Source organism: Calidris pugnax, unplaced genomic scaffold, assembly GCF_001431845.1.
Source record: "Calidris pugnax isolate Ruff unplaced genomic scaffold, ASM143184v1 scaffold280, whole genome shotgun sequence".
Lineage (NCBI taxonomy): Eukaryota > Metazoa > Chordata > Aves > Charadriiformes > Scolopacidae > Calidris > Calidris pugnax.
In genome coordinates this window covers 1,902,583-1,913,037 of record NW_015091123.1, presented here as the reverse complement: position 1 = coordinate 1,913,037, position 10,455 = coordinate 1,902,583, and the positions used below count along the sequence as shown (strand labels likewise).

General features: G+C 58.8%; 1 protein-coding gene across 1 annotated transcript in view; it reads right to left on the bottom strand.

The window, feature by feature from the left end:
- DDHD2 (DDHD domain containing 2) overlaps positions 1–10,455 on the bottom strand; it is a 14,819-nt gene that overhangs the window by 3,058 nt on the left and 1,306 nt on the right. The window contains exons 2-10 of the mRNA XM_014958407.1: positions 8,195–8,401; positions 7,287–7,376; positions 6,827–6,947; positions 5,308–5,397; positions 4,067–4,202; positions 2,053–2,261; positions 1,851–1,921; positions 535–654; positions 224–319 (exon numbers count right to left, since the gene is read on the bottom strand). Coding sequence (XP_014813893.1) covers positions 224–319; positions 535–654; positions 1,851–1,921; positions 2,053–2,261; positions 4,067–4,202; positions 5,308–5,397; positions 6,827–6,947; positions 7,287–7,376; positions 8,195–8,401 — 1,140 coding nt within the window. The remainder of the gene's footprint in view (positions 1–223; positions 320–534; positions 655–1,850; positions 1,922–2,052; positions 2,262–4,066; positions 4,203–5,307; positions 5,398–6,826; positions 6,948–7,286; positions 7,377–8,194; positions 8,402–10,455) is intronic.

Sequence of the window (10,455 nt, the reverse complement as noted above, 5' to 3'; positions counted from 1 at the left end):
CTACCACCACTAACTAGTCCTCCTGCTCTGCCTTACAGGCCACGGGATGAAGTGATGCTGCAGCAGTGCAGTCCCCAGGGCAAACACGAGCCCGTGAGAGCCACCCGAGCCAGGATGGCTGAGGAGGAGGAGGTCAGGGCCCTCGGGGACTGATCGTGGGCTGCTCCTTGTCTGGGAGCGACAGGATGGACCTGGGTGAGCAGGAGCCGTGCAGAAGACAAACCTGCATCTCCGCCTTGGAGCTGATGTAATGAAGGATCTTCATTCTTGGTCCTAAGGGAATCCCCATTTCTTTGAGGTTCTTCTCCGTGCACAAGAACTGGAAAATAAGCAGCCCAGGTATGAGTGTGGGAGCAGAGAGGGGTGTGCAGTGAAGGGATTTCTGTTCTCCATAGTTCTGTTCCTGCTGCACTCCTCAGAGACATTCCCTGTGCCGGTGACTCAGGACTGGGAAGACGTGCAGAGGGTGGGAGGACTGGGAAGAAGCACAAAGAAGAGACAAGCAAGAGGCAGCAAAGCAGGAGAGCTCCTCACCAGCGCTTGCCTGTCCATTTTCTCCTTCTCGAAAACATCACAATATTCGGACAACTCCAGCTTCTTCAGAATTTCTTTTACGGCCTCGATGCCCCTGTTGCTTGAGGTTGTCCTGGACCCCTGTGAAAAGAGCCGTCAGGGATGATGCTTTTTGCTCGCTGATTTTCTCCCGTGCGTTTTGGGGTCTCTCCCCCCTCCCCAGGCAGCCGCAGAGGCGGGAGGTCGGTGTGAGGCTGCCCTGGCACGGCTACGGGGGCACCCGGGGCCTCCAGCTGCCACCAGATGCCACGTACCTCCTGGCTGTGCTCGTCCTCCTCGGGAGCAGCCTTCTGGTTTGTCAGGAGATCGAACAAAATCAGCGACCCTAGAAACCAGTCGCAGGCAGAGAGAGCATCAGCAGCTCATGGGGGAAAAGCCCAAAGCCACCTCCTTTCTGGGAACCCTCCCCGGTGACGTTGAGGGGACCCGCAGGGCAGACCCCCACCCCAAGATTACCCAAGCTGTGCCCGGCAATGGAGACCCCTCCTTTGAAGAGGGGGTTCCTCTGGAGGAAGAGCTGGTAGAGGCGGTTCATTTCGGAGGCCACGGTGTCCACGATGGTCTGGCAATAGGTGGAGCTGTTGTAGAAGAAAACGTCCAGGATGGTGTCGTTGATGAAGTGACGCAGGCGATTGATGCTGGGCAGAGTGATTCGCTCCAGGTCGCTGTTGGGGGCACAAAGAGCAGAGAGGGGGCTGCAGTTGGAGGTGCTGGTGGACCCCACCATGCTCCTAAAGCAAAGTGTGAGGTCGGAGAAGGATTTCCACCATCCCCAAGGACATAACGCTGTAAGGCAGACCCTCGGAGGCGGGAGGCAGAGCACGGCGCTCACGTTCCAGGCAGGAATAAAGAGCCTGCCCTGTTCCCCAGGACCCCTGCTCTCTGCCCTGTTCCCCAGGACCCCTGCTCTCTGCCCTCCCTGGGGCTCTGCTCCAGCAAAGACGGGGTGCTCGGCTTCCAGAGGCCATTAGCGAGGTGGGGATGCCCACAGCCCCCGCTCTGCACCATCCCAGCCCTAAGTGCTCACCACCCTCCCTTTGCCACCCGGAAAAGTGGAGTTTATGCCAGAGGAGGGGTCTGTGGGGTTTGTGCCATCCTGGACCCCTGTGAAAAGAGCCGTCAGGGATGATGCTTTTTGCTCGCTGATTTTCTCCCGTGCGTTTTGGGGTCTCTCCCCCCTCCCCAGGCAGCCGCAGAGGCGGGAGGTCGGTGTGAGGCTGCCCTGGCACGGCTACGGGGGCACCCGGGGCCTCCAGCTGCCACCAGATGCCACGTACCTCCTGGCTGTGCTCGTCCTCCTCGGGAGCAGCCTTCTGGTTTGTCAGGAGATCGAACAAAATCAGCGACCCTAGAAACCAGTCGCAGGCAGAGAGAGCATCAGCAGCTCATGGGGGAAAAGCCCAAAGCCACCTCCTTTCTGGGAACCCTCCCCGGTGACGTTGAGGGGACCCGCAGGGCAGACCCCCACCCCAAGATTACCCAAGCTGTGCCCGGCAATGGAGACCCCTCCTTTGAAGAGGGGGTTCCTCTGGAGGAAGAGCTGGTAGAGGCGGTTCATTTCGGAGGCCACGGTGTCCACGATGGTCTGGCAATAGGTGGAGCTGTTGTAGAAGAAAACGTCCAGGATGGTGTCGTTGATGAAGTGACGCAGGCGATTGATGCTGGGCAGAGTGATTCGCTCCAGGTCGCTGTTGGGGGCACAAAGAGCAGAGAGGGGGCTGCAGTTGGAGGTGCTGGTGGACCCCACCACGCTCCTAAAGCAAAGTGTGAGGTCGGAGAAGGATTTCCACCATCCCCAAGGACATAACGCTGTAACACAGACCCTCGGAGAGGGAAGGCAGAGCACGGCGCTCACATTCCAGATGGGAATAAAGAGCTTGCCCTGTTCCCCAGGACCCCTGCTCTCTGTCCTGTTCCCCAGGACCCCTGCTCTCTGCCCTCCCTGCGGCTCTGCTCCAGCAAAGACGGGGTGCTCGGCTTCCAGAGGCCATTAGCAAGGGGGGGATGCCCACAGCCCCCCCTCTGCACCATCCCAGCCCTAAGTGCTCACCACCCTCCCTTTGCCACCCGGAAAAGTGGAGTTTATGCCAGAGGAGGGGTCTGTGGGGTTTGTGCCATTCCCAGGGGAGCCGAGGAGGGGGCTGCAGGGGTTGGGGGGACACACGACACTTACACGTCCACCCCGGTGGAGTGGAGGGAGCTGTGCCAGTTGACAGGGAGGAACTCCACGCGCCCGATCTGCTGCTGCTCCTGGGCCTTCTTGAAGTGTGCCTGCAGCATGCTGAGGGAAACGTTCCTGAAGTCGTTCACTGGAAAAGAGCAGGAGCTCGTTACTGGGATCCAGCTCGTTACTGGGACCCACCGGGTGCAGGACAGGCTCCCGCGGCAACGGCGCTTAATAAGATAAAAGGAAAGATCATTACCGGGGGAAATCCCACCAGGGTCTTTAATCTGCTGCTGCTGCTGCCCTAAGACCTTGGATCTTTAACTACAAGATCAGGGGAAGGCTCCGTGTCCTTCCACGTGTGTTTATGGGATTTCCCTGTCCCAGCTGGAAGCAGCCACCTTCCCACCCGGGCAGGGCTTTACCGCGGCAGTCGGGATAAGAAAGGGGCTTCAGGGAATTTAAAAAACAACAATCTGCTGCAAAGGTGCACGTGCTAGAAAGGGAAGCCCAAGGGAGGAGGTGAACAAGGCCACGGTGTCCACGATGGTCTGGCAATAGGTGGAGCTGTTGTAGAAGAAAACGTCCAGGATGGTGTCGTTGATGAAGTGACGCAGGCGATTGATGCTGGGCAGAGTGATTCGCTCCAGGTCGCTGTTGGGGGCACAAAGAGCAGAGAGGGGGCTGCAGTTGGAGGTGCTGGTGGACCCCACCATGCTCCTAAAGCAAAGTGTGAGGTCGGAGAAGGATTTCCACCATCCCCAAGGACATAACGCTGTAAGGCAGACCCTCGGAGGCGGGAGGCAGAGCACGGCGCTCACGTTCCAGGCAGGAATAAAGAGCGCTGTTGGGGGCACAAAGAGCAGAGAGGGGGCTGCAGTTGGAGGTGCTGGTGGACCCCACCATGCTCCTAAAGCAAAGTGTGAGGTCGGAGAAGGATTTCCACCATCCCCAAGGACATAACGCTGTAAGGCAGACCCTCGGAGGCGGGAGGCAGAGCACGGCGCTCACGTTCCAGGCAGGAATAAAGAGCCTGCCCTGTTCCCCAGGACCCCTGCTCTCTGCCCTGTTCCCCAGGACCCCTGCTCTCTGCCCTCCCTGGGGCTCTGCTCCAGCAAAGACGGGGTGCTCGGCTTCCAGAGGCCATTAGCGAGGTGGGGATGCCCACAGCCCCCGCTCTGCACCATCCCAGCCCTAAGTGCTCACCACCCTCCCTTTGCCACCCGGAAAAGTGGAGTTTATGCCAGAGGAGGGGTCTGTGGGGTTTGTGCCATTCCCAGGGGAGCCGAGGAGGGGGCTGCAGGGGTTGGGGGGACACACGACACTTACACGTCCACCCCGGTGGAGTGGAGGGAGCTGTGCCAGTTGACAGGGAGGAACTCCACGCGCCCGATCTGCTGCTGCTCCTGGGCCTTCTTGAAGTGTGCCTGCAGCATGCTGAGGGAAACGTTCCTGAAGTCGTTCACTGGAAAAGAGCAGGAGCTCGTTACTGGGATCCAGCTCGTTACTGGGACCCACCGGGTGCAGGACAGGCTCCCCCGGCAACGGCGCTTAATAAGATAAAAGGAAAGATCATTACCGGGGGAAATCCCACCAGGGTCTTTAATCTGCTGCTGCTGCTGCCCTAAGACCTTGGATCTTTAACTACAAGATCAGGGGAAGGCTCCGTGTCCTTCCACGTGTGTTTATGGGATTTCCCTGTCCCAGCTGGAAGCAGCCACCTTCCCACCCGGGCAGGGCTTTACCGCGGCAGTCGGGATAAGAAAGGGGCTTCAGGGAATTTAAAAAACAACAATCTGCTGCAAAGGTGCACGTGCTAGAAAGGGAAGCCCAAGGGAGGAGGTGAACATGAAATGGCTGGTTCTAAGGGAGAGGGGCCCGTCTCCTCCATTTCAGACGGTCAGCAGCCTTGGAAAGAGCTTCATCAGATGGACACGGGGAAGAAGAGGCTGCATCAAGGCAGAGGTGTGTTTTATAGGAACTAATGCCTGTCTGCCCTGGAAAATCCCTGCTGCCTTGATTTCTACAGGTTGCATCGTGTGGGGCTTCCAGGCAGTTGCCGTGATCACCTCTCCTGAACCAAAGCACCCAGAGCTTGACCCACCAACGGGCAGGTCAGAGCAGAGTCCCTTGGCTCCGTGTCCTCTCACCAACACTGAGGACGGTGGATGCCTGGAGCGGGGTGTAGGACCAGCGGTGCTTCCTCACACGCTCTCCTGGCCTCCAGGCACCGCAGCTTGGGAACATCCTCAGCCAGAAGGAGCGTCCCTGCTTTGGGGCTGAAACCATTCCAGAGGAGGCTGGATTGGGGTGTTGGACTTCACCCACTGGGATGAACCCATGGGGACAGATGGAGCAGGTGACTGGTGAGTTCAGGGGGTTGGGACAGTTTCTCAGAAAATCTGTATCCGATTGGGGAAACTCCCTATTTCGAGCGGCAGCAGAACATGGTGTGGAGGAAAGTGGTTGCCCAAACCTTCCCGGGTGGTGGGATTTCAGGTGGTGTGAGGGCTCTCTGACAGCGCAGAGGGGGGTGTGGGAAGGGGGACCCGGCCGGACCCCACACCTACCGCACTGCACGATGCTCCTGAAGCGGATGTCACAGGCGGGGCCGATGCCGTGCACCACGAAAACCAGGTGGTCGATTTGCAGGGGCTCCCCTGAGGGGGAGAGAAGGGCTCAGAGCACGGGACGGACATCGCTGAGCGGGGAACTGACCCGCTGGAACCACACACTCCCCAGGAGCCTCCCCTCCTCCCCTCACGGTACCAACCCGTGGGTCAGGGGCTGGGTTTGTGCCGGGGGGGGCAGTGGGATTTCTCACCTTTCTTTGGTTTTTCTCCTGCTACTACTATGAGGGTGGTGAGGCACTGGAACAGGTTGCCCAGGGAAGTTGTGGCTGCCCCATCCCTGGAGGGGTTCAAGGCCAGGCTGGATGGGGCCTTGAGCAACCTGCCCTAGTGGGAGGTGTCCCTGCCCAGGGCAGGGGGGTTGGAACTCGATGGTCTTTGAGGTCCCTTCCAACCCGAACCATTCTATGATTCTATGAAATGCAGCTGCCCACCCCGGGAGGGACCCAGGAGGGTGAGGGTGGATGGAGGAAGGCGAGGTGGCTCGTCCCCCCGTGTGTCACCATCCTCGCTCCAGCGGGAACGGGTGGTCCTCGTGGTGACACCTACCCAGCCATGGGGCACGTTTGGGGTGGGAGAGGGCAGGAGCAGAGGATGGGGGTCCAGCCACCCCATGCCGAGCCCCCCGGCCCCGCAGCCTCAGGTAGACACCAGGTGATGTTACACCTTGTTCTCTGCCTCCCACACACCCCACTTTGCATACACACCTTCCCGGAGGCGTGTGGGCATGGAAATGAAGGGGTTGGACGGGAGAAACTGCCTGTCCTCACCACGGGGACAATCCTGGGGCCGGACCGGGAGCTCGGGGACAGTTGTGGGGGGCAGAGCTGACCCACAGCTCCAGGGACGGGGAGGGCACGTGGGCCAGAAAGTCCCCTGCGTGTGGGTAAGGGAGGTGTCCCTGTGTCCCCACCATGGAAAGAAACTCCTCCTTTACCAGCGCAGATGCCAAGACCTCGGGGTGAATTGCAGGCACCGCAGCGCTTTCCACAGCTCTGCTCTCAGTGCGGGGGCTGGAACTGCTTCCCCCCCCGGATCTCTGCCACCTCTGCTCGTTCATTTACAGGTTCATTACCTAGTGCTCTGGTGCTGGGAAGGTTTCTGAAAACCATCCCGTTCCTTTTGGCACAAAGCTTCTAGCTGTGCCCTTCATTTAAAGGACGGTGGAAGCATCTCTCAGTCCCTTTAAGAAAATGGGTTGGGAAGCAGACTGGGTAGGTTTGGCGGGGGGATGGAGAAGCCAGCTCACCGTTGGGGATCTCGGCAGCGATGTTCTCCACTCCTCTCTTCACAGTCCGAGGCCGACCTTGTTCCGTAGGGGTCGAGCCCCAGTCATCGGAGGAGGCAACGGGATGGTAGTGCACCATCAGCTGGGAAGGAGAGGAGCCTCTCATTAAACCCTGCCACGTTCTGGGGCTACAGGGGCAGAAATTGTGCCACAGTGGAGAAGCCAGCTCACCGTTGGGGATCTCGGCAGCGATGTTCTCCACTCCTCTCTTCACAGTCCGAGGCCGACCTTGTTCCGTAGGGGTCGAGCCCCAGTCATCGGAGGAGGCAACGGGATGGTAGTGCACCATCAGCTGGGAAGGAGAGGAGCCTCTCATTAAACCCTGCCACGTTCTGGGGCTACAGGGGCAGAAATTGTGCCACAACCACTGGTAAGTGGCACCGGGTGGTACCAGCCCACGAGCCCCTCACACAAAGGGGTGGTGAAAAGGAAGGGGAAGGTGTGAGGCAGGGTCTCTGCTGGCATCACCCCCTGCTCTGGGGCAGCTCAGCCAGGGGAACGGCGTTGGGACATTCTGCTGGTCCAATTTGAGTTGGTTTCTCAGCAGATGTGGTTAAAAGAACCAGCATAAAGCCAGGCCCTCGAGAGAAGTCCTTGCTGGTGAGCACTGAGACCACCACGTCCTCCTCACCTTGGGGTTGTGCAAAATAATGATCTCCCGGCTCGGGGACTCCAGTTTCTTCTTCCACTCGTCCAGGGTCACAGCAACCATGTAGGCCTCCTGAGGAAAAGAACACCCTCTGTGAGTCAGCTGAAGGCACTGCCATGAATATTCAACCATGCGGGACATTCCCCACCCATTTTATGGTGTCTCTTATCAACACGTTTTGCGAAAGAGGCAGAGGAATGAGCCAGGTCACACTGGGGGAACAAGAGGGTCACCTGAGTATCACCCAGCAGGGAGCTTCCAGGAGGCAGCAGCAAAAGCCTCCCCCAGCAATTCAGAAGGGTATTTTTTGGTACATCACAATACAGGTTGTGGTAAAGATGTATATTTTTAAATATATATATATCTTTCCAAAGAAAGTCTCCATCTATTCACAGTCCAGACCACTCAAGTCTCTAAGGCTTCGTTCAGTGGTTGCTGGTGGTGATGATTCCTCTTTGTTTGTGTTCACATCTCCCCTGGGTTTGGTGACACCCTGAGCCTGGGGAGGACAATTCTCACGAGGATGGTCACGGAGCAGACAGGGCCAGGAAGAACCAGCACAAGAGCTGCTGGAGCCAGGCTGGAAGCTCGGCCAGAGCCACACGGCATGAGGAGAGCAGCCAGGAACATGCCACAGAAGGATGGCACCGGGGCAGGAGGAGAGCAGGAGGAAGGGGAGAACACCCAGCTCCAGCAGGCTGGGAGGCAGGCAGGGGCAGTGTTTAATTTCTGTTAATCAGGTGGGAAAACATCACTCCAAACCCTCTCTTGAGTTCACGTCCTCTGGCATGACCATGGTGGTTTGGGTGGGACGTGGGGGCCAGTATTTGACACTGAGGAGCCAAGATGCTTCTTGGAAAGAGGGGAGGTGCCAGGAGAGGCCACTTTACCTCCAGCTCTTCGCTGAAGGTCTCCGAGTAAGGAATGTACTTGTTGTCCTTGTCTCCCTTGTAGAACCAGGTGCAGCGCCGCACTTCGGAGACCTCCTCCTCCCAGTACACGGCCACGCGCTGCCTGCGCCCCAGGTGCACATCGTACCTCCCCCCTGACGTGGGGACCACCAGCTCCTCTCTGTCCCTCCCTGCAGGAACCAAGGCCTGGGATTAACGGCGAGAGGAGCAGAGAGGTCGTGTGCCCCGCCAGGTCACGAGGACGAGACCGCAGCACACGAGTGTGCACGAGCAGCAGACACCAGCGTGCCCCGTGCCCCGGCACGGAGAGCAGCCTTGGTGGGCACCACAGCAGAGATGTCCCAGGCCAGGTGTCCCCCCGAGGCAGAAGGTAAGATGAAGGCGTTACGCTATAACCGTCTCCCTCTCCGGTTCAGGCACAGGCTGGTGGGGACTATTGGGCCTCACTTTAGTGGTAAAAACGTGAATTTGTGGCCCAGGGCAGAGCAGTGGGTAAGGGTGGAGGTGTGGGTCTCCTTGGGTAAGGGTGGAGGTGTGGGTTGTGGTGTGGGTCTCCTGCTCTCTCAGCCATTCCCCTCCAGAACAACTCCGTGTGCATCCCAATACGGACCTCAAATTCTGTTAATTCTGTTAATTCTGTTAATTCTGCTGCCGTTTGGGTCTGCCCACTGGCCAGGCTGCCGGTGGAGCACCCGGTGCCAGGCTGTGCTGGGCTCGGCCGCGTCCCGGCACCGGGGACAGGCGGGATGGACCCTGGTCCAGAGATTCCCGGGAGAGGGAGGACGGAGCGGCCCTCGGGCAGTGGGGGCTCTGCCCAGCGCCGGCGGCAGCACGGTCCTGGCAGCAGGTGGCAAAAAGGGTGATATTGGGCAGAAAGGGGGGGTCTCATGGCCAGCAGTGCCGCTCGGAGCAGGGAAAGCATCCGGAGGGATCTCCCCAGCGGAATTCCTGCCATCCCACCGGCACTCTCCCGAGCCAGGAGGGAGCACAAGGATAGGTAATTCGGAGCATCCGTGGAATGAATGAGGTCAGGGACGTGGATGCACCCGAGCAGGATCGGGATTCACTGGATCGGGGCGCAGGGAGCGGGCGCCTTGCCCGAAAAAAAAAAGTAGAAAAAAAAAAAGTCCCAATTTAAAATTCCCGAGGGAAAATTTTGCATCCCCAGGGGAAGCCCTGGATGTGCCCAGGGAATTTCCCGGGATACCCAGCCAGTGTTTCCCCCCCCCGGGCACACACCTGATGCTCCCCCCTGACCTCACCAGGCCCGTTCCCTCCCGCGATTTTCAGAGCTGGGGGGGGACAAGGACGAGGTATTTAAAATCAAAGGGCAGTTTAAAAATAGCGGTGATGGGAGCGGAAGGCGAGCGGTGCCCGGACACCCCCCGGGCCCTGGCGGGGGGATGGAGCTCGTTGCGGGGGGATGGAGCTCGTTGCGGGGGCCCCCCCCCCGCCCCCCCCCCCCCCGTGATCTGCTGTATCCCTGCCTGTATTCCTCCTGTATCCCTGCTGTATCCCTGCCTGTATTCCTTCTGTATACCTGCCTCTATTCCTGCTGTATCCCTGGCTGTGATCTGCTGTATCCCTGCCTGTATTCCTCCTGTATCCCTGCTGTATCCCTGCCTGTATTCCTTCTGTATACCTGCCTCTATTCCTGCTGTATCCCTGGCTGTGATCTGCTGTATCCCTGCCTGTATTCCTCCTGTATCCCTGCTGTATCCCTGCCTGTATTCCTTCTGTATACCTGCCTCTATTCCTGCTGTATCCCTGGCTGTGATCTGCTGTATCCCTGCCTGTATTCCTCCTGTATCCCTGCTGTATCCCTGCCTGTATTCCTTCTGTATACCTGCCTCTATTCCTGCTGTATCCCTGGCTGTGATCTGCTGTATCCCTGCCTGTATTCCTCCTGTATCCCGGCTGTGTCCCTGCCTGTATCCCGGCTGTATCCCTGCCTGCATCCCTGCTATATCCCTGCTGTATTCCTGCCGTATCCCTGCCTGTATTCCTGCTGTATACTTACCTGTATCCCTCCTGCATCCCTGCCTGTATTTCTGTCCGTATCCTTGCCTCCATCCTGCCTGTATCCCTGCCTGTGATCCTGCCTGTATCCCTGCCTGCAGCCCCGGCCTGTGATCCTGCTATATTCCTGCCTGTATCCCTGCCTTCCATCCTGCCCATATCCCTGCCTGTCATCCTGCCTTCCATCTTGCCTGTGATCCTGCCATATTCCTGGCCATATC